This window comes from Muscardinus avellanarius (genome assembly GCF_963383645.1).
Source record: "Muscardinus avellanarius genome assembly, chromosome: 13".
Lineage (NCBI taxonomy): Eukaryota > Metazoa > Chordata > Mammalia > Rodentia > Gliridae > Muscardinus > Muscardinus avellanarius.
Window position 1 is genome coordinate 75,037,701 of NC_137799.1, and position 23,501 is coordinate 75,061,201.

General features: G+C 49.1%; 1 protein-coding gene across 1 annotated transcript in view; it reads right to left on the bottom strand.

Annotated features, from left to right (window-relative positions):
* The window catches only part of KLF9 (KLF transcription factor 9), a gene marked incomplete at both ends in the record, with an annotated part of 33,074 nt that extends 11,959 nt beyond the window's left edge, over positions 1–21,115 (bottom strand). The window contains one exon of the mRNA XM_080708365.1: positions 20,611–21,115. Coding sequence (XP_080564491.1) covers positions 20,611–21,115 — 505 coding nt within the window. The remainder of the gene's footprint in view (positions 1–20,610) is intronic.
* Between the last annotated feature and the right edge of the window lie 2,386 nt (positions 21,116–23,501).

Genomic DNA, 23,501 nt, shown 5'->3' on the forward strand with positions numbered 1-23,501 from the left:
GAACACAGACAGAGAAACCAGCATTATTTATAAGAACTAAAAGTTGGTGGCAACTTAAATGTCCAATAATAGAGGTCAGGTTTAATTCCTTACAGTGGATCCACACAGCAGTATGCATCTATACACGGAAAGCTGTGAGCTAGACACTCAGGGAGAAGGGCAGAACGTGAGTTGCTGTATGCATATGTGCATATCTATGGGAAAAATCATGGAAGAAAATATTCAAATTATGAATAGTGAGCTGGGCGTGGTGGTGCACGCTTGTAATCCCAGCATTTGGGAGGCTGAGACAGGAGGATCATGGTTTATGGCCAGCCTCAGCTACATAGTGAGGCCCTTTTCAACTCAGTGAGACCCTGTTTCAAAATAAAGAACAAAAAATAGGGCTGTGTGTGTGTGTGTGTGTGTGTGTGTGTAGCTCAGAGGTAGAATGCCTCTGGGTTCCATCCCCAGTACTGGAAAAAAAAAAAAAAGTGATTATTGACTAGTGAAAGGATAAAGGATAACTTCTTTCTATAATTTCCCCCTGTATTTTCTGATTTTTAAACAGTGAGTACTGCCCACTGTGATGGCAGACACCTGTAATCCCAGTATTTGGGAGGCTGAGACAAGAAGATAGTGGGTTCTTGCCAGCCTCAGCAACTCAGAGAGACCCTGCTTCAAAAAAAAAAAGAAAGGTGCTGGTAGTATAGCTCAGGGGTAGAATGCTTCTGGGTTCGATCCCCAGTACCAAGTAAATAAATAAATAAACATAAATAAAACTATAAGTACAGATTTCGTGTGTGTGCGCGCGTGTGTGTGCACGCATGTTACTGGAGATTGAACACAGGGGCATTCTTTCACCAGACTATAACTCAGCCCTTTTTATTTTTGTTTTGAAACAGGAGGCTGAGAATCTCACTATGTTGCTGAGGCTGGCCTCAAACCTTGATCCTCCTGTTTCAGCCTCCCAAGTGCTGGGATTACAGACATGTGCTACCATGGCTAGTTTTTTTTTTTTTTCCTTTGCATTACTGGGGATTGAATCCAGAGGCATTTTACCTCCAAGCTACACCTCCAGTCCTATTTTTTTATTCCTTATTTTTGAAACACAGTCTTGCTAAATTGCAGAGGGCCTCACAAAGTAGCTGAGGCTGGCTGCGAATCTGCTATCTTCCTGTCTCAGCCTTCCAAGTACTAGGATTACAAGCAATGTACCAACATGACTGGCTAGATTTCTTTTATTTTTAATTAATTAATTATGTGGGTCTGGGGATGGAACCCAGGTGCATTCAACCTCCGAGCTACAACCCCTGCCCTATTTTTTATTCTTTATTTTGAAACTGGGTCTCACTGAGTTGCAGAGGGCCTCACTAAGTAGCTCGGCTTAGATTTCTTTTATAATGAGAAAAAAAAAGTTAAAAAAATATGGCCAGGCTGGGTGGCCCACACCTGTAATCCTTGCTACTCAGGAGGCTGAGGCAGAAGGAGTGCATGCCTCAAAAATTTAAAAGGGGCTGGCCATGGTGGCACATACTTGTAATCCTAGTACTTGGAAGGTTGAGACAGGAGGATCACAGGTTTGCAGTCAGCCTCAGCCATTTAGTGAGGCCCCTTGGGTTCAATCTCCAGTACTGCCAAAGGGGAAGAAAAAAAAAAAAAAAGCCGGGCGTAGTGGCACAGGCTTGGATCCCAGCATTTGTGAGGCTGAGACTGGAGGATCTCAGTTTGCGGACAGCCTCAGCTACTTAGTGAGGCCCTCCGCAACTCAGTGTGACCCTGTTTCAAAATAAAGAATAAAAAATAGGGCTGGGTGTAGCTCAGAGGTAGAATGCCCCTGGGTTTCACCCACAGCACCACAATAAATAAATAAAATAAAATAAATAAAAGGGCTGGGCTTGTAGCCCTGTGGTAGAATGACCCTGAACCTAAATTGTCTAGCATGCACAAGTACTTGGGTACAATCCTTAGCAGTGCAAAAAGGAACACACACACACACACACACACACACACACACACACACTCTACTATTACTAACAATGTATCTGGGTTTAAAGTGTTCAGCAAACTGGTTATGAGGAGCATATTCTCTAAGGGCCAGGGATGCATGTGATCTATTTTCTATTGTGAAATTATTGGGACACCCCAGGTGTCCAAGACCCAAGAAAGGAAAAGAGTCAATCTGTTTCCTTCTTAAACACATTGTTAGAAAGCTAAGACTCTGTCTGTTTTCTCACCCCCAACACACACCTCCACTCCTACTTCTTCCATATGTGAAAAGGAAATGGCCCTCACAGAGGCAGACAGGAAGCTCTGCAGAGGTGTAACTGCACCGGCTGTCTGGCAGGGTTGCCCAAAGGCCTGTCCTCACGGGGGAGCAGGCAAGGAGTGAGGTCAGAGTCCAGTAAAGCCTTCCCGAGGACCAGGCAGGCAAAGCCCACAAGGGCCTTCCTGGGACCCCTGGCCCGAGGCACCCTGCTGTCCATCATCAACTGGCTTCTCTCCCCACCAGAAGGCAAGACACAGGAGCCATCCTGCCCAATCGCCATGCCATCCTACTACCACTTGCTCCCGACTCTCGCCGAATCCTTCCGATTGGGATTCCTCTTATGTTTAATTTGATTAGGCGAGTGTGTAGAGCGCCTGGGCGTGAGCTCCTCCTTCCTGGTCTCTGTGTGTATCTGTGGGCAACAGCTTGCGCCACACTGTGGGTTCTGAAGTGGGAAGTGGGCATGTGTCTGTGTCACCAGTGTGCACTTCCTCCTGCAAACACCTTGGTGTCTGGGAAGCAAGTCTGTCTGCATACTGCTAGTCTGACCTCAACCTCCAGAGATCCGTGAGAACGCTCAAGCGTTCCTGATAGACCTCAAGTCAAAGATGGTGGACAATAGATTCCTGACTGTTTCGATTCTCAGTCCAGCAAGAATTGTATCTTGAGCCAGGCAAGTGGCGCACGCTTGTAATACCTGCGCTTAGGAGGCTGAGACAGGAGGATTGCACAGGTTCGAAGCCAACCTCAGCTGGTTTAAGAGACCCTGTTTCCAAATAAAATATAAAATAGGTCTGGGAGTATAACCCGGAGGTAGAAGGCCCCTGGGTTCCATCCCCAGTACCACCAAAAAAAAAAAAAAAAAAAAAAAAAAAAAGCTGTATCTTGATGTCTCCATTCTGTCGCCCCCATCCTGTACCTCTCACAGCATCACAGAGGCAAAATGTGAGCCTTAAGGGTGTATTTTTTTTAATACCATGAAAGTCAGCCTCTTGATATATTTTTATAAAAGACTATATAGATGAGAGTCACAGAATTTGGAATTAGGTGAAATCTTGGTGGTTCTCCAAAGGCCCCACAACCACACAGCCAGGCTCTTGAGCCCTAAAGACCAGACCAGATGAGCTATTTCCCAGCATCACTCCTGCTCTGCCCAGTTGCTGGCGGGAGAGAGAAATAGTGAGTAATCCACTGGGCACTAAACACCAACCAGGCTTTAAATGCTTAATGGCTAAGCTACTGCAAGAATATAGATTCTTTGAATCTTTTGCATTTGGAGTGATGTGTGTGTGTGTGTGTGTGTGTGTGTGTGTGTGTGTGTCTCAGAACCCAGAGGCTTTTCTACCTTCAGGCTATACTCCCAGACCTATTTTATACTTTATTTGGAAACAGGGTCTCACTAAGTTGCTGAGAGCCTCACTCAGTAGCTGAGGCTGGCTTCAAATCTGTGCGATCCTCCTGTCTCAGCCTCCCAAGCGCGGGGATTACAAGTGTGCGCCACCACGTCCGTCCGGCTTGGAGTGATTTTTAGATAAGTGAACTCAAACCTGTTATGTTTCAGATGAAGCCATCTCAAAGGGCAGTTGATTTGCCCAAGGACACCCAGCTAATAGTGCGGGGCCAGATTAAAAACAATTTTGAAATGCCACCTTCAATATTTTTGGGAGTAGTGGTGGTACTGGGGATTGAAACTTGGGGCATTCTACCTCTGAACCACACTACCAGCCCCCCTTTTCTTTCTTTTTTTTTTTTTTTTTTTTTGGTGGTACTGGAGTTCCTGGAAGCCCTTCTACCTCCGGGCTACAATCCCAGACCTATTTTATATTTTTTATTTGGAAACAGGGGCTCTTAAGCCAGTGAGGCTGGCTTCAAACCTGTGTGATCCTCCTGTCTCTGTCTCCCAAGCGCGGGGATTACAAGCGTGCACCACCATGCCTGGCTCTCCCAGCCCTATTTTTATTTCTGTTTTCAAACAGGGTCTTACTAGATTGATGAGAGTCCTGCAACTTTCTGAGGCTGTCCTTGAGCCTGTGATCCTCCTGTCTCCCAGATCATCTGGTCTCAGCCTCCCAAGTACTAGGATTACAGGCATGCATTCCATGCCTGGCTTCCTCCTTCAGATCTGTGCACAAAAGGCGGATGCTTCCAGTGCTAGGCAATGGTAATGAGCCGCAGTTACTGGACAGCCATGCCAATACAAGAGGAAATGACCTGTTCTCTACAGTGTAATTTGATGTGGAGCAAGGGTGTTTGGTAGGTTAGAGGTATTAAATGCATTTTTATAGCTGGGCATAGTGGTGCACGCTTGTAATCCCAGAACTTGGGAGGCTGAGACAGGAGGATCACAGGTTTAAGAACAGCCTCAGCTACTGAGTGAGGCTCTCCACAACTTAGTGAGACCTTGTTTCAAAATAAAAAAAATAAAAGGAGAAACCATAGAGAAGCAAAAAAGAGATCTGAGAGTGATAGGAGGGGGAAGAGGGAAATTCCTGAATGAACCTGATGTACATTTACAAGCATATCAAAGTCAATCAGTAAGCTGTAACCATGAGATGGAGTCCCACGTTGGTAACGGTTTGAGATGGAGCCACACGTTGGGGCACCAAACTGTACTGGTGCCAAACTGTAACGGAGCCCCATGTGGGTGCCAAACTGTACCAGTGTGAGATGGAGCTGTGGGTTCTTGTTCTTAGCTATTTTAAGAAAAGAAATAGCCGGGCGTGGTGGCGCACGCTTGTAATCCCTGCACTTGGGAGGCGGAGACAGGAGGATCGCACTGGTTCGGAGCCAGCCTCGCTGGCTTAAGAGACCCTGTTTCCAAATAAAAATATAAAATAGGTCTGGGAGTGTAGCCCGGAGGTAGAAGGGCTTCCAGGAGCCCCAGTACCACCAAAAAAAAAAAAGGAAAAGAAATAGCCAGAACTGTTCGCTGTAAGCTTAAGCAATATTTATTATTACAAAGGTAGAAAGAAGAGACAGAATATTAAAGCACTACATCAGAGAAATGTAGTGGAGTGTCTAGAAAATAAGACGCTGACGTTTTTCAACAAAGAACAGTTTTTATAAAGATTATCTCCCATCTTTGCTTAACCAATAGTTTTCCTGACCCAACTAGGTGCTTCTGATATGATTATGACGATGTGCCTATCTTACACCCAGCTTGACCAAAAGCCCTTTTCCTGTAGGTGTAGGTGTGGGCACCTGTCTCCAGTGGTTAACAAAGTCAGAGATGCCATGGTATCTGCCCTCTCTGAAGAAGGCCTGTATCCTCCTCCTGGTACTTGGGGAGTTTTAGCCAAGTGATTATGCAAACTTGTCTTTAATATAACAAAGGCCCAGCCAGGCGTGGTGGCCCAGACTTGTAATCCCTGAGCTTGAGAGGCAGAGACAGGAGGATCGCACGGGTTCGAAGCCAGCCTCAGCTACTTAGTGAGGCTTTCAGAAATTTAGTGAGACCCTGTTTCCAAATAAAATATAAAAAAAAGGTCTGGGAGTATAGCCCGGAGGTAGAAAGCCTCTGGGTTTCACCCTCAGTACCACAAAAAACAAAAACAAAAACAAAACAAAAAACAAAGGCCCTGGGCTACCTCTCTTTTGTGTTCTTGCTAATCACTTTTGGTGCAGGAACTCTGCTGCTTCCCTTCCCTGCCTGAGTGTCTGCACAGCTCTATTTTCCAATACATTTTAAAATTAGTACCAAAGCCATTTCCCAGTACCAGCACATAAACCAGACAGGATAAGGAGGGGGAGGGGAGAGAATGGAGTGGGAATTGGGGAAGGGCTAAATGAGTGATGTGTGTATGTATGCCTCTACCATCTTGTAGTCCATTAAGATGTATGGCTACAATGCACCAATAAAATAAATATGAGCTGGGCGTGGTGGCGCACACTTGTAATCCCAGCATTTGGGAGGCTGAGATAGGAGGATCGCAGTTCGCGGACAGCCTCAGCTACTTAGTGAGGCTCTCTGCAACTCAGTGAGACCCAGTTTCAAAATAAAGAATAAAAAATAGGGCTGGGGCATGGCTCGGAGGCAGCATGCCCCTGGGTTTTAACATCAGTACTGCCCCCCCCAAATCATTGGCATCGATATAGAGGTTTCTAATCAGTCTTGAGCCCCATCTTTGCTGGCATACCTACCAGGTGCTACCATGGCACACCTAAAACCCGTATGAGCCCCTCTAAAGAAGTCCCCCCATAACCTTGGCACCTGACAGCTGGACAGCTGTGACTGAAACGGTTCGTGTGTCAGCACATGCCTTGAAAAATTTCACCCTTCCAAACATAGGGTGCGGAAAAGGACTGTGTCCCTGGGCCCAAGTTGAACATCTGGAGCTGGTGTGCAGAAGCCTCCTGAAAGAAAGGATGCCAGCCTGTGAGCATGGAGAACATGCAGGGTAGTGACAGCCCCGAGAGCACCAAGACCAAAGGATGGCCTGCCACACGATAGCCTGTGCATGAAGCCAAAGCAACGGGTGAGCCCCTTGCCACCAAGCAATAGCTCACTCCAAAAGAAAGGCACATGACTCCAAAGCAGAGTGAGAACCCGGATTTTGCAAAAAAAAAAAAAAAAAAATAGTGTCTGAAAGACCCTGAATTGCCAGGATAAAGCTTTTCCCCAACAGCAGGACTTGCAGAGACTGAAGCCCAAATAGTAGATGCCTCGCCCACCTGCCAGCCAGGCTCATTCTGATCCTGAGGCAAAGGTTTCCAACATTCCCCTCAGTGACGCTGTGCAATACAGGGGTAGAACTACGATGACCACCTGCACCACTGCCCAACAGCTTCTCAAAGGTTAACCCCTGCTGGGACTCCCCTAATTATGGTTTGGTGCTCATCACCAAAGACCACCGAGAAGCGCAGATCTGAGCCGTCCAACCTTCAGGAAGCAGCTCCCCTCAACTCCCCTGAGATCTCAGAGGAGCTTGGCCTTAGCAGGCGCAGACATGAGGGTCAGGCCCCAGGTCTTTCCTGCTGTGCACTCCAGCTGCAAGGGCTTCCTGCCCACCAGGAGCATTCTGTGGCTGGCCAAGGGTATGGTCTGTAACACGAATGAGGGAAAGCCAGCTGTCAGGTAGGCATTCTGCTTATTTTCTTTAAAACAGTAATTGTAAATCAGGTGTTGGGAGGCTGAGACAGGAGGATCACGGTTTGCGGACAGCCTCGGCTATTTAGTGAGACCCTTCACAACTCAGTGAGACCCTGTTTCAAAAAAAAAAAAAGACTAAAAAATAGGGCTGGAGGTGGAGCTCGGGGGTAAATGCCCCTGGGTTCCATCACCAGTACTACAAAATAAAACAAACAAACAAAAAAACAAACCAGTAATTGTACAAAACTATAGCAGAATTATGGTAGTCCAGGGACTTAAGTCACATTTATGTGTTTTGTAAACTATTTTTAAGCTCTTTTTTTTGCCTAAGATGTGTTGTGGTGTTTTTGATGAGCATGGTACACGTTGAATAGACTCTTGAATCTCAATGGGAACCGCTAAACAGCTCTTCTCTGCACAGACGAGGTTTATTTATTAGCACACAGGGTAATAAATGTTGGTGTAAGCGCGATTGACTTCTCTGACAGTCTTTGAGTTAGGATTGAGGGAATGGTTCTGAAGATCATGCTGGGGCTGTTATAGTTGTTCCAGATTGAATCCAGGGACATTTTACTTTTGGGCTACACCTCTAGTCTTTTTAATTTTATTATTGCTATTTCGGTACTGAGGATTAAACCCAGAGGCATTCTACCTCCAAGCTACAGCCGAGCCTTTTTTATTTTAAAACAGGGCCCCATCAAGTTGTTGAGGGTCTAAGTTGCTGAGGTTGGCTGAGGACTTGTGATCCTCCTGTCCCAGCCTTCCAAGTACTGGAATTACAGGCGTGTGCACCACACCTGGCCATGTGAGGCTTTTGCGCTCAGCTCTAGATGGTCCGCTTTTTTGCAAAGACCCTTCTGTCCACTCATTTTCGGTCTTTTAGATTGAACTCCAGAGATTAGAGAAGACGTGCTATCCTACTGTTTGTCTCCCATTTTGTGGCACTGCTCTTTGGAGCCTCAGGGATGCAGGTCTCACTGGGCCGACCCAGGGACTAGATGCTCCATTTGCCCATAAGCAAATCCTGAAGTTCCTTTTCAATTACTGCCTTCCCACTCTGAGTCCACAGCATCCCAGGCGGTGGCTGAGGCTGACTGTGACCCAGGCATGCCGCAGTAATTGGTTTCAGGGATGGACATTCGATTTGAGTTTAGCCACAGAGCTTAAAGCCTGGGACTTTTTCTGGGATCAGTAGGAATGGGAAATTGTCTTTCTGCGGGGCTTGCTGAATTGGCAGACGAGTCTGGCCTTGCTGCCAGCCATCTTTGCACCATTCGGAAAGCCTTCGAGTAAATGAGGCCAGGGCCACATTGACAAGGACAACAAGGCCGAGCCACAGAGAGAGCAGGCACAGAGGCCGGCAGCCGGCAGCTGGCAGTACCCGAAGGTAGAGCTACTACTCCAGGTGTGTCTGTTAACGCAAACCAACCAAGCTCTAATTCCATAAAGCCAGGCCAAGTTTGGGTTCCCAGAGTCATGACTAATACAGTTATGGATCCATAACTGAGTTTTTTTTAATAAAGGAAGCAGCTTTGTGATAACTATAGAAAATAGAAGGTAGGTATGGCTAGAGCCCAACATATGTGCTGATGCTCCTAAGCAAGGTTCATGAGAACCACATAGAGCCAGTCAGAACAGCACACGCTCAACAGCTGAGAACAAGCAGCTCCGGGGATCTAAATCCTGAGGGCATATAAAATACAGGCTTTCCTGCCACTGGGGGAAACTCAAGGGTCCAGTCAACAGCCCTTCATGGATAGCTCTAAGGGCCTAGAAACATACTAGAAAAAGCTGGGCATGGTGGCGCACGCTTGTAATCTCAGGAGGCTGAGATCGGAGGATCGTGGTTCGCGGACAGCCTCAGCTACTTAGTGAGGCCCTCTGCAACTCAGTGAGACCCCGTTTCAAAATAAAGAACAAAAAATAGGGCAGGGTGAAGGTCGAATGCCCCTGGATTCCACCCCCAGATCTGCAAAAACTAAAAACAACAACAAAAAATACTAGAAATATTCCAGTGAAACTTTAGACTAGGTTAACTAACTAGTCTCATTCCTCCTATTAAGCAAGAATAACCTTTCTATTGCATAGGATTGCTGTGAATGTAAAACATGTAGCCTGGAACCCAATATATATGTTTCATATTGCTATTGCTATTACTTATAGAATTCATAGTACCTGCTACCAGCATTTAGCACAGTTTTTTGCACAAAATTTAATAGATAGTTATTTTTGCAGTGGGGATTGGACCTGGGGCACTCGATCACTGATCTAGCCCGTGACTCTGGGGCTACTGGCCAATCTCCCAGGGTGCCTCCCCTCCAGCACGTGAAGCAGGCAGGCCTTCTGGTCCTCTGTCCCATGTTTGCTTGCACAAGGGTTCTCACCTAGATTCAAGCCAGGTACCTGAGGCAAGCGCTCCCAACGGGATTTAGGCTCAGAGACTCAGGGCCTAACTTCACCTGGGGAAACACCGCCACCTGCATTCCAGAACTCTGTTGTTTGTTCTCTATGGCTTATGCCCCACTCTTTAATCTATTTAAATGTCCTCACATAGCCAGGCGTGGCGGTGCACACTTGTAATCCCAGCATTTGGGAGGCTGAGACAGGAGGATCATGGTTCGAGGACAGTCTCAGCTACTTAGTGAGGCCCTTTGCAGCTCAGTGAGACCCCGTTTCAAAATAAAGAATAAAAATAGGACTGGGGCTGGCTTGTAATCCCCGTACTTGGAAGGCAGAGACAGGAGGATCGTGCAGGTTCGAAGCCAGCCGCGCTGACTTAAGAGACTGTTTCCAAATAAAAATATATTAAAAAAAAATAGGTCTGGGAGTGTAGCCCGGAGGTAGAAGGGCTTCCAGGAACCCCAGTACCACCAAAATAAATAAATAAATAAATAAATAAAGGACTGGGGGTATAGCTCAGAGGTAGAATACCCTTGGGTTCCATCCCCAGTACCACACACACACAAAAAAAGTCCTCACTTTTCCTTCCTTCCTTTTTCTCCCTGGTCCTAAGGAGTGTACCCAGGACATTCCACCTCTTGAAATAAGATCCTGCTATATTGCTGAGGCTGGCCTTAAACTTACCATCCTTCTGTCTCAGCCTCCCAAGTACTGGGATTACAAGCATGCACCACCACCACCACGCCTGGCTTCTCACTCCTTTCAAAGGGTCTATCTTAAGTCAGGGATGAATTCCATTCTGTTCAAATTCGTGATCATCTTCGTTTCACTAAGATTTAAGTGTAGGTGCTGGGGATGTAGCACAATGGTTAAGTACTTGCCTGACATGCATGAGGGCTTAGGTTCCATTCCCAGCATCACCAATACATACATACATACATACATACATACATACATACATACTTAAGTTTCAAAGGCCCAGAGGCTCTGGCTTGCTTTAGAGGGGAGCTGACTGGTTCTTGCAGCTCTAGAACATTTAGGTTTCAGGCCCAGATTCCCAATTCTTATCTCAGGATTCCAGAGTCTAGCATATCTCAGGATGAATACAAGGGAGGCTGGCCTGCCACCACCAACACAAGCCTCAAATACAAGTGGAAGCAGTGCTTCCCATTCTCATGAATAATAATGTGAGTCCCATTACTTGCTGAGGGGACGGGTGGAGGCTGGGACTAGACAAATATTTACTCTAGTTCTTAATGCACCAAAAAGGTATTAAAGTTTTCAGGAGGATTCCAGGAAAGGAGGAAGGCGGAACCCTCCTCAGCAGTGCCTGGGGGGGGGGGGGGGCTGTTCCCTGGAGGATGCTGAGCTCTCTTGATAAAAGAGCCAAGGCCACCTTTTAAGAGCCTAGACCACATGGCTGGCTACATTTCTGCCCTTTCACTGGGTTAATTCCCCTAATCAGCTTCTTAAAGACCAGGTTAAAAAAAAATGCCAACCACACTGAAATCCTCAGGAGAGCTTGGGAGTCAAAGCATTCCAAGCGAAGAAAGAAATGAACATCTTGGGAACACGCTGGAAGCCAGCAGCTTTGGCATTTTCCGCTGAGAAACCCTTCAGGGAACCTGGTACCCTCATGTGCTGGAGGGGAGGCGCCCCGGGAGATTGGCCAGTAGCCCCAGAGTCACAGGCTAGTCAAAGCTCACAGGCAGCTTCTGAATCCTGCCAGTGTGCTTCCTTCCAAGCCTCACACATGTTTAAGTAGAACAATCCCCCTGACTCAGAGAGGGAGCAGTTTTACAAACCCTAATGGGTGAGATGACCTCTCAAGGTCACCTCCAACCTTCCTGTTCGGTTTTTTTTATTCGAATGATACGAATTGCTGCTGCCTCGCAGAGCGTCCAGGTCCGCCTAGGCCTGTGACTAAATTCCAACAGAAAGTGGGACTGAGGCCAGGTGTGGTGGCGCCCGCTTGTAATCCCAGCATTCGGGAGATGGAGACCAGAGAGGATCGCGGTCTGTGGACAGACTCAGCTACTTAGCGAGGCCCTCTGCAACTCAGTGAGACCCTGCTACAAAAAATAAAAAAGACTATAAAGTATGACTGGGGGTGTAGGTAGAATGGCCCTGGGTTCCATCCCCAGTGCTGGGGGGGGGGGCTGGATTGAGGATCCTGAGGCGGATTTGCTCCAAGGCTCCCCACAGGAGCTCACCTCTTTTCCTCTTGAACCATCTGTGGGTGTTTTTTTTTTTTTTTTTCCTTCTCCCTCTTCCTTTTGCGCCTCCTTTTTGTGTGTGTTGCATAGAAACAGAAAGTGCCTTTGTACCAATTACTAGGCACTAATTTACGCTCTTTCAGTGGGCGCTGGGCTTGCTGGAGAAACATCAGGGGAGGGTGGGCGGGTCGATGTGAGGGAGGATGCTAGCAGCGCACGCAGCATGCTTTTCCCTCTGAGGCTCAGAACAGGCGAAGGGAAAGAAAAAATCAGGAAGATCTGGAAATCGAGACTCACGAATGCAACAAAGCCATTGAAAAATTTAAAAGTCAAGAATGCTGATGATCACAAGGCATTCAGAAATCAACCCGATGGGGCTTCCAACCAGTGCACACAGGGCTGTTTTGGGGGCACCCAAAAGTGAGCGCTAGGAAATGAATGGCCTACTTCTCTTCTCCAGGAACTTCTTAAGGAAGACCACTGTCAGCCACTTTCCCAACATGTCACATGTTTCTCCCTGGGAAGCTCAATCTGGGAATTTCCCACAGACGTCGGCAGAACGATGAGTTCTTAGGCCGAGCCTCACTAACGGGGTGTCACCATCCAAACAACACTATTTCCTCTGCCACCCCCTTCTCCCATCCAGGGCCCCACCCCACCCCTCCTCTCTTCTCACCACCCACAGAAGATCCAGAAGGAAAATCGCCAGAACAACGCATGCTCGGGCACTTTACTCCACTGGTGTTTTCTGTCGTGAAATGGTCATCCTGCCAGCCTTGGCGCAGTGCCTCAGAGGCACCCCACCTTGTCCTTGCTAGGGCAAGCAGGAGGGGGGCACGTAAGAAACGAGGCAAGGGCAGCAACGGCCCCCCCTCCCCCGGGACAAGGAAGCAGAGTCTTCATAGCCACCCCCCCCCAGGAGGGGACTTTGGACTGGGGCCTGAGGGGGGGCATCTTTCCCCCAGATGCTTGGGAGTCTTCAGCTCTGGTCTGAATCCCAAAAGCAAACCCATAGGAGCTCCTACTAGCTTACAAGCCTGTCCCCTCCCTGGGCATGGGGGCGCAGGCCTGCAGTCCCAATACGTGGGAGGCTGAGATGGGAGGATTTCAGGTTCCAGGCCAGCCTCAGTATCTTAGTGAGACCTCATTTAAAAAGAAAAGGGGAAAACAGGGCGTGGTGGCGCACACTTGCAATCCCAGCGCTTGGGAGGCTGAAACAGGAGGATCACACAGGTTCGAAGCCAGCCTCAGCTACTTAGTGAGGCTCTCAGCAACTTAGTGAGACCCTGTTTACAAAATAAAATATAAATGGGTCTAGGAGTATAGCCCAGAGGTAGAAAGCCTCTGGGTTCCACCCCCAGTACCACAGAAAGAAAGAAAGAAAGAAAGAAAGAAAGAAAGAAAGAAAGAAAGAAAGAGGGAAAACCGGGCGTGGTGGCGCACACCTGCAATCCCAGCGCTTGGGAAGCTGAGACGGAGGACACACAGGTTCGAAGCCAGCCTCAGCTACTTAGTGAGGATCTCAGCAACTTAGTGAGACCCTGTTTCCAAATACAGTAAAAAATAGGTCTGGGAGTGTAGCCCGGAGGTAGAAAAGCCCCTGGGTTCCATCCCCAGTACCACAAAAAAGATATAAATAAAAAGAAAAAGAAAAGGGGCTGGGGGTATAATTTGGAAGTAGAATATTCCTGGGTTAAATCCCTAGTTACAAAGAAGGAGGAAGAGAAGGAAGAGGAAGAAAGAAAAAAGGAGAAAAAAGAAGAGCCAGGCATGGTGGCGCACACATGCAATCCCAGCTTTTGGGAGTCTGAGACAGGGTGGCAGCTGCGGCCAGCCTCAGCTACTTAGTGAGGCCCTCTGCAACTCGGCGAGACCCTGTTTCCAAATAAAAAATAGGGCTGGGGGTGTCACTTGGAGGTAGAATGCCCCTGGGTTCCACCCCTAGTACCGCAACAACAACAACAACAAAAAAAAGAAAACAAATCTGTGGCCTCTGCTGGAAGCCATGCCCAAGGATGCCCCCTGCTTCCTTCTTCAGAATAGATTGTTATTTCTCCCTAACAGCGCAGGAGTGTCCAGCATTCTCACTGGGGGTCAGATGAGGTGATACTGCCCCCAAGGGCACAAACATTGGTTCTCTGTTAAGTGAAAACAATCTTAGCTGTTACAATGGTTTGTGGCCTTCTAAAGAGAAACAGTCCATAAATAGCTCTATAATGCATCTGTGGTATTAAAATATCTTCAAGGGAGAGAGTTGGGCAATTGTGAAGACAAGAACACCTACGGTCTCCTTAGGAGAGAATGGTACCTGTTACCTGCGCAAGCCCCCTCCAGCTTAGCAGTGACTACACCTAGATGAAGCCTGTCAATTGTAAATACCAGCGGGGGGTGGGGGGGTGGGGGTGGCGGCGCAGGTTTGTAATCCCAGTACTTTGGGAGGCTGAGACAGGAGGATGGCAGATTCATGGCCAGCCTCAGCTACTTAGTGAGGCCTTCCACAATCAGACCCTGTTTCAAATAAAGGATTAAAAAAAATAGGGCTGGGGGTGTATCTGGGAGGTAGATACTTCTGGGTTCAATTCCCAATACTGCAAAAAAAAAAAAAAAGTAAATACCATTTCATATCACTTAGGGGAGTCCTCTGAAAAGAATGGGCTCGCAGTTCACGGCCAGCCTCGGCTACTTGGTGAGGCTCCTTGCAACTCTGTGCGACCCTGTTTCAAAATAAAGAATAAAAAATAGGGCTGGGGGGTTTAGCTTGGAGGTAGAATGCCCCTGGGTTCCATCCCCAGTACCGAAAGGGGGGAGGCAGAGAGGAGACGAATGTGCTCCAGCATGGGTGGCTAAAGTCCCTTAGCCCAGGGCCTGGGGCCAAAGTAAGGGGTTGCTCTGTCCCTGAAGCCCTGTGTCCCTAGTAAAGGAGCTGGGACACCTCACGCCTCTGGGGACCCTAGACTCTCTTTAAACAAATAAACAGTTGACTCTAAAGCTAGGAGGACTTCAGGAGGCACAGAGCACTTGGTACTTGTGTAAGCAAACTTTCCCAGCGAGTTAAGAGAAAAAAAACATTTCCCATGTTGGAGAACAACTTTCTCTGTGGAGGTTACACAGGTCCCTTCTACCAAAGTCTAAGTATCCCAGGAAAATGTTCAAACATGATAAGGAGCAATAGAAGTAGTAACTTGGGGTTCCTTGCTCTGTGTGTGTGTGTGTGTGTGTGTGTGTGTGTGTGTGTGTGTTAGTTACTGGGGGTGGAACCCAGGGGCCTTCTACCTCCCAAGTACTGGAATTACAGGTGTGTGCCTCTATGCCTGGAATCCTTTTGATTAAAAAAAGCTGTCTTCAGCTGGTGTAGTGGTGGGCATCTGGAATCCCTGTACTTGGCCGAGGCAGGAGGATCACAGGTTCAAAGCTAGCCTCTGAGACTCCATTTCAAAAAAAAAAAAAAAAAAAAAATAGAAAAGAAAAAAAAAGGACTGGAATGTAGCTCTGAGGTAGAGTGCCCATGTGTCCAATTTCCCAGTATAAAAAACAAACAAGCAGACAGGCGTTGTGGCGCATGCTTGTAATCCCAACATTCGGGAGGCTGAGACAGGAGGATCACAGTATGTGGACAGCCTCAGCTACTTAGTGAGCTTCTGTTTCAAAATAAAGAATACAAAATAGGGCAGGGGGTGTATCTCGGAGGTCAAATGTCCCTGGGTTCCATTCCCAGACCCGCAAACAAACGAACAAAAGCTCCTATTGTTTTTTATTTGGGGGAATTACAGGACTGTGCTAGCATGTCAGGCATAATATTTTCTATAAAGTTGGGCTGTGATGGTTGGATTTGGGACTTTCTGAGTTTTAGAATCCTATAACAGCTTCATCAAGCTCAATGTATTATCACCTTTCGAGGACAGCTGACTTAAGAGTCTCTAGAAAGAGAGTAACTTGAAATACTCTTAGGCATGAAAATAAGGCCTGAAGTTTCTGGGATATCACCTTAGCAGGACTCTCTATCAGCCTGTTGTGATAACTCCTGATCTGGAATTAGGATGTCATTGTTTCCTTCTCCAAAGGATATTCTCCCCTTACCCCCTATCCCAAAGATGTATCCATGCCTTATACAGGTATAACAAAGGCAGGAGACTTGGATGGACTTGGCATTAGTTACACTTTCAAATAATAGCAGTATGGGTTGATACACTTTCCAGTGAAGTAATAAAGGAGGTCTGAAACAATACACTGTAGTGTCCTAAAAGTCTGGGAGCAGTGAAGAGTGGACTTGCTGACCCCCCCCCCCCAGGATAACAATGAGTCCACTGTCTAAACATTATAGGGGTGCATTATACCTGAACAGACAGCTGGTCTAGAGGCCAAGGAACATCAAACTGAACATATTATTTGAAAATATAAACTAACACTTTTTGTGTGTGTGGGTCTGGGGATGGAACCCAGGGGCATTCGACCTTCGAGCTACACCCCCTGGCCCTATTTTTTATTCTGTATTTTGAAACAGGTCCTCACTAAGTTGCCGAGGGCCTCACTAAGTAGCTGAGGCTGTTTGCGAAGGGCGATCCTCCGATCTCAGCCTCCCGTATTCTGGGATTCCAAGTGTGCGCTACCACGCCTGGCCTACTAACACATATCTTAAAAATGAGTTTACAGTTTCCTGATTTTGAGCACACCCTGTATCTTATACACAAATTATAAAACCTAGCATTTTCCATGGGAGAGATAATGTGTGGGATCTTATCATGTGCTTTATTTATTTTTGCAGTGCTAGGGCCTCATGCATACTAGGCTAGGACTCTGCTATGGAACTATGCCCCCACCCCCGGGGTGGGTGTGTGTGTGTGTGTGTGTGTGTGTGTGTGTACGTGCACGCTTACGTGCACATGATCTAGGAGCATTCTACCTCTGAAATATATCCCCAGCCCTGTTTTACTATTTTTTGGGCAGAGTACTAGGGATTGAACCCAGGTGCATTTACCTCCAGGTTACACCTCCATCCCTATTTTCCATTCTTTATTTTGAAACAAGATCTTAGTTGTTGAGGGCCTCACTAAGTAGCTGATGCTGGCTATGAACCTGCAATTCTCCTGTCTCAGCCTCTCAAGTGCTGTGATTCAAACATGTACCACCACACTTGGCTCTTGTTTTACTTTTTATTTTGAAACATGGTCGATGAGAGTCTCATTGCTTGCAGAGGCTGTCCTTGAACTTGTGATCCTCCTGTCCTAGCCACCCAAGTACTGGGATTACAGGCGTGCACCACCAAACCCTGCTTGATTTTTATTATTTATTTAATTGTGGTGCTGGGGATTGAGCCCAGGGGCATTCTACCTCTTAGCTACAGCCCCAGCCTGATTTTTTATTCTTTATTTAGAAACAGGGTCTCACTAACTTGTAAAGGGTCTCACTAAGTAGTAGCTGAGGCTGTCCACGAACCTCCATCCCCCCATCTCAGCCTCCCAAATGCTGGGATTACAAGTGTGCGCCATCCCGTCCGGCTTCCGGCTTGATTTTTAGATGTTGGTAAACTGACTAAATTGTTATACACTCTATGTTGGCAGGGCTAAATAAAATCCACAAGCAAATTCGGCAGTAGGCCTCTTTATTTTTCTTTTCTTTCTCCAAATTAAAGTCCCTTGCTTGGTGTCTTACCACTGGGAAAGAAGACAACTCACCACGCAGATCGGGCGGCCACGGTGCCTTCTCAGGACTCCGTGGGAGGAACTGCATTGGACTTACTGAAAACTTGTTGCCAAGACTCAGCTCCTAAGGCTGGTCTAGGGAAGTGGCCGCTGCATGAGGCTCCATAAGGAAGTGATCGAGCCCAGAAATTTCCAAGGGAAAGTGAAATAAGCAGTGCTGAGCAAGGGGGTGTGGCTGGGGTTCTAGCTCTAAAATCTTCACCAATGCAGACATCTTACATGCTATCTCTGCCCACCTTCTGGATTTAACCAGCAGATAGAATATCAGGAAGCTCCTTATCCCACCCAAAAGTGGATCTCACTTGAAGCTGTTAACTGAAACTTCCAAATGCATGAAACCTACAAGTCTGTTATCTATTTTGAGGGTTTTTTTTTTTTTTTGTGTGTGTGTGTGTGTGTGTGTGGAACTGGGGATTAAACTCGGGGCATTCTACCTCCAAGCTACACCTCCCAGTCTTTTATTTTTTGTGGTACTGGGGATGGAACCCAGGGGCATTCTTCCTCGAGCTAAACTCCCAGCCCTATTTTTTTTTTAATCTTTATTTTGAAACAGGGCCTCACTAAGTAGCTGAGACTGTCCAAGAACCGTGATCCTCCTAAATCTCCCAAATACTGGGATTACTGGCGTGTGCCACCACGCCCAGCTCCTTCAGTCCTTTTATTTATTTATTTATTTTTCTGTACTGAGAATGGAATTCAGGGGCATTCTACCTCCGGGCTACACCCAGCCATATTTTTTATTCTTTATTTTGAAACAGGTCTCACTAAGTTGCAGGTCTCACTAAGCTGCAGAGGGCCTAAATAGCTGAGGCTGCCCACCAACCGCGATCCTCCTGCCTCAGCCTCCCAAATGCTAGGATTACAAGCGTGCACCACCACACCCAGCTCCCCCAGTCCTATTTTTTATTCTTTATTTTGAAACAGGGTCTTACTAAATTGTGGAAGGTCTCAGTGGTAGCTGAGGCTGGCTGCAAACCTGCGATCCTCTTGTCTCAGCCTCCCAAGTACTGGGATTACAGGCGTGTGCCACCACATTCGGCAAATCTGTTTTGAGTATCATTAATACATATGTCCTCTAGCAGGAGTAAGCATCTGGCAAGATTTACAGAGCTAGGGGTTTTGTTCAACCATGTAACTAAGATGACAGAGCCCCCAAGACATAAATAAGGCACCTGCAATCACCAAACCACTAGGCTCAAAAGACTGACTGAAGCACTTGGGATGGACATTTCACGTCCTTTTCCACTCTGGAAATGGTCCTCCTGAAACAGCTGAGCCGACCTGCCTTATGGAGAGTTAAAGAGCAGCCCGCAAGCACGCACACAGACGCAGCCATTTCTATAAACGCCTGAGAGGAGCACCCAGCTGAAAGGCCCAGAACCCTGGAAACCCTGTACCTGAGCCGACCGGCTCAGCATCTCCCAGGCACTGCGGGCCTCGCCAGCTGCACAACTGGGCAGCTCCCTGAAGGAGAAAATGCCTTTGCTCAAGGTGGCAGTTGGGTGTCTGTGTGAACAACCCAGCTCCCTCCCGGAACACAGCTGACTGGCCAGGCCCGCCCAGCAGCTGTTGATGAGTAACACTCTTCTCTTCGAGGCTACACCCCTTCTTCACCCCAGCGCCACCCTAAAGGTCACACCCCCCAAGGCCATACACGCCTCTCTTTGACCTTACAGACACAAACTTTCAGCCGTGCTCCAGGGTGGTAACCTAAATGCTGCGCCCAAACAGAACCCAGTTCTGCATTAACCACGGAGGAAATACGGCTTTATTTGGGTGGCAGGAGACATCTCCACAAGAATCATTTTCCAAAGGAAATAAAATATAACAGGCAGTTGCGTAGTCCTTATTTTAACAAGCAGAAGCAGAACAAAACTGAAAATCCCCAAACCCTGTCATTTTGAAACCAAAGGCCCAGGGGTCTCTTCAAAGCATCAAACCATCACACCAAAAAACCTTTCCAAGGGACCCAACCACCTTCTAGACATGGTGCCACAGGTCAGAGTGAAAAGGCCTTCTCACGAGGGCCAGGCCCCTGCTACCTTGTTAGGACAGCAGTTCTAAAGAAACCTTTCTAAAGACTGCGGGTCGAAATGGGAATCCAACTTTTCCCCAACTGAACTGGCTGACCAAGGTCCCCGTGAGTCTGGCAAAGCCCATTTTACACGGCAGACGTCTTTCCAGCCACACACCTCGTCCAGCTCTGCGCTTGCCCTTCCTGGGAGCCACAGGACCTCGCAGCCTACAGAACCGCCCCACGGGCAATGCGGAGCCCTGACCTCCGGCAAGGACCACACCCCCGCACCATCCGCTCTATTTAGGGGTGGCGGAGGAGACCCGAGTCACGTGAAAGAAAAAAAAAATCTCCGTTAATTTCGCTCCTTCGTAAGGCTAACTAGTAGTGAAGTTAACCCACCAACCATTACTTGCTCAAATTCCCCCCGCTGCCTGAAGCAGTGTTATTTTAAACCTCTCTGGGGACTCTTGGCCAAATTTAAAACCACCTTGGCAAGCACCGAAAAGTAGCAGGCAACCAGCTGAGTCCTTAGTCATCCCTACAAGGCTCAAGGCGAAGCGTGCCGCTGTCCCCCAGGTTTGGGCCACTTCGCAGTATCCCCACAGGGAGATGAAATACGCATCTGACTTCCCCACCACCGCCGCCCCCCAGGGGTGACCCCGCGGCGGCGGGGCGGGCCGCTCCCTCCCCGAGCCGCGCACAGCCCTGGCTCGGCCCGCCAGCGGAGGGCTCTCCCGGCGGCTCCTAGAGGCTCGGACAATTAAGGAGAGAGGGAGCTTCTTTCCACCTCTGCGCGGTCACACCGTTCCCAGAGTTAAACAGCAGCCTATCCAAAAGGCTTGCCCCCTCTAGGCCGAGCGCGGGGTCCTGAGCGCCCAGGACCGCTCCGGCCCAAAGGTTAAGTGACCCCGGGGCGCGGGGGAGGGCGCGGCGCCGCTAACCTGTATGCACTCGGTAATGGGCTTTGAGGTGGGAGGATTTTCCATAGACTTTCCCACAGCCACTGTAGGGGCACTTGTGCCTCTTTTCGGAGGCGTGTTTCCCCTTCGCAGCCACTCCAGGGTGGAGGAGGGAGAGCGGGCTGGGCGCGCCGCCAGGATCCTGTCTCTCCTCCGGGCTGTGGGAAGGACTCGACCCAGATTCGGTGGTCACGTCGCTGTCGGATCCCAAATCCTCATCGGGGCTCTCCAGACTGTCGCTGCAAACCGAGGGGGTCTGGATGGGCCGGTACTTGTTCAGGTCCAACAAGCTCTTGGCGATGGTGACCAGCGTGCAGTAATCCTTCCAGGTGTCCCCCGGCTCGCCGTGCTCCTTGGCCGCCTCGCGCTCGGGGAGCCGCAGCCGCTCGGCGTCGGGAGCGCCCCCGTGCTCCGGCACCGCAGCGCGGTTCGAGATGGAAACCAGGCACTGGGCGGCCACGAAGTCCATGTAGGCGGCCGCGGACATGGTGCGGGCGGCGGCGGCCCCGGAGGCGCGGTCCAACTCGGCGGCGGCGGAGCTCGGCGCGCCCTGCCTGGGCCTCGGACGACGCGCGGTGCGGCGGCCAAGGGGGCGGGGGCGCGGGGCGCTTCCGACTGGCGGCGGCGGCGGGCGGCGACCTCAGCCCCTCATCTTTACGTAACCGGCAGCGCCTCCGCACGCAGCAGCCTCGGCCCCCGGCTCCGCGCCGCCGCCGCCGGGCGCGATCCCCCGACGGGCGCGCCGGGCCTCGGAGCCCGCTCCTTGGAAAGGTGCCACACGTGGCGGCCGCAAGTTTATTCGACTGAGAACGCCCCCGAGGCGCTGGGCGAGGAAAACTGCCGGCGAGGCACCCGCCCCCGGCCGCCTCTCCGTCGGGCCGAGCCCCGGGACGGTCACCCCCGCACCCCGCCGCGGGGGCCCGGGGCCGGGCCGAGCGCCTGGCCTACGAGACGCTGCTGCCCCGGAGCGCGCGCGGCGCCCGAGCCCCCGACCCTGCCGGCCCGCGCCGATCCGGCATCCTCTCGCTCAGTAACAATTTCGCAGAATCCCATCACGTCACAGTCCAGACCCCCTCCCATTGGCCAGAGGGGAGGGTGATTCAACTCTGTTTACTTTCTCCCGCCGCCAGTCAGCGCGGCCTTTCGGTGGAGAGGTGCGTCTAGAGCCGGGGCGTGCGGCCAATCCGACTGCTCCGTCCCGCCGCCTCGTGCTACCCCTGCCGGCTCCGGCGCTGACATTTAAAAGGGTAACGACGGCCGGGCCGGACCCGGGCGGCCGCGCCTCCTCCGGGCGCCCCTCCGTCGGATCGCCGGCCCGGGCTCCCGGCTCGGGCCCCGGCCGCCGGAGCTCGGGGACACGCCTTCCCTAGTCGGTCCCGCCCGTTCTTTTGACAAAAGGCAACTTCGGCTGGGGTTTTCCAGCCCGCAAACAGTTAAATGACTTCCTGCAAACGCTACAGTCCCAGCAACCAGCCCTCCAATCAAAAGTAAGTTGGTTGATGTCACTGGCATTCGCTCAGCCAATCAGAAGAGCGTTCTGAAAGCGAGCGCTCGACACTTGTAAACCCGCCGAAGCTGTAGTGAAACCGGACAGATCTCTGTAATTTGTGTTTATGGTAGTGAAATTGAGAGACGGATCGGAAGGGCAGAGGTGGCGAGTAAATGCAACGAGGATCTGTAATTTTTAAAAAGCCCTCAATACGTCAGGATAAGTTGTCCAAGAATAAACACAAGTGAGAAAGCATCGATTCGGTTTTATTGTTTGGGGGATGCTTTGGAGCAGATGTTTAAAAATTCTTCCATTGGGACCACTTCCCTTTCCTTCGCTTTACAAACGTGAAGACTGAGACCCACAGACGGTAGATCATAGCACTCAACAAAAACCATGAGTCTCCTGGTTTCTGGTTTTTTTTTTCCAACAACAATTGAGCCCTTTGGTTTTGTGAAATATTAACTGTGCTAAGCAGATTCTTAAGAACCGGAACCAGCTGGAGATCCTTAGCCATTGACTTTGTGGCATTACTTGATCGGCGATTCGTGTGGATTCTGAAGTCTTATTAACTCATTTGGCTTCTCCTTCTGATGATTACTGGGGTTGTTTTCCATCTTGATAGCTGAGAAAATAGGGCTCGTATCTTTTTTGTTTGTGTGGGAGGGGGTGCTGGGGATTGAACTCAGGGGCATTCCACCTCTGAGCTATGACCTCCAGCCTTATTTTTTTTTTTTAATTTGGAAACGGTTTCATTAAATTGCAGAAGGCCTAAGCGGCTGAGTCTCAATCCTATGCTCCTCCTGTCTCAGCCTCCCAAGTGCTGTGATTACAAGCATGCACTACCATTCCTGGAGAGCTAGTGTCTCTTCTAGGAGCTCTACTTCAACTGCATTCACTTTCCTGCCTATGAGAAGTACCTGTTTCTATGTGATGCAGATTCAGTGAGATCCAACCCTGACTCCTGCTCACTGTATCCCAGTACTTAGGGGGCTGAGACAGGAGAATTGGGGGGTTTGCAGCCAGCCTCAGCTACTTAGTAAAACTTAGTAAGACTGTGTTTCAAAATTAAGAATAAAAAATAGGAGCTGAGCGTGGTAGCGCATGCTTGTAATCCCAGCACTTGGGAGGCTGAGACAGGAGGATCGCACAGGTCCAAAGCCAGCCTCAGCTATGTAGTGAGGCTCTCAGCAACTTAGTGAGACCCTGTTTCCAAATAAAGCATAAAAATAGGTCTGGGAGTATAGCCCTGAGGTATAAAAGCCCCTGGGTTCCACCCTCAGTACCAAAAAATAAAATCAATAAAAATAAAAAATAGGGCTAGGTACTAAAAGGTAGAATGCCCTTGGGTTCAACCTCTAGTACCATAAAAAAAAAAAAAGAT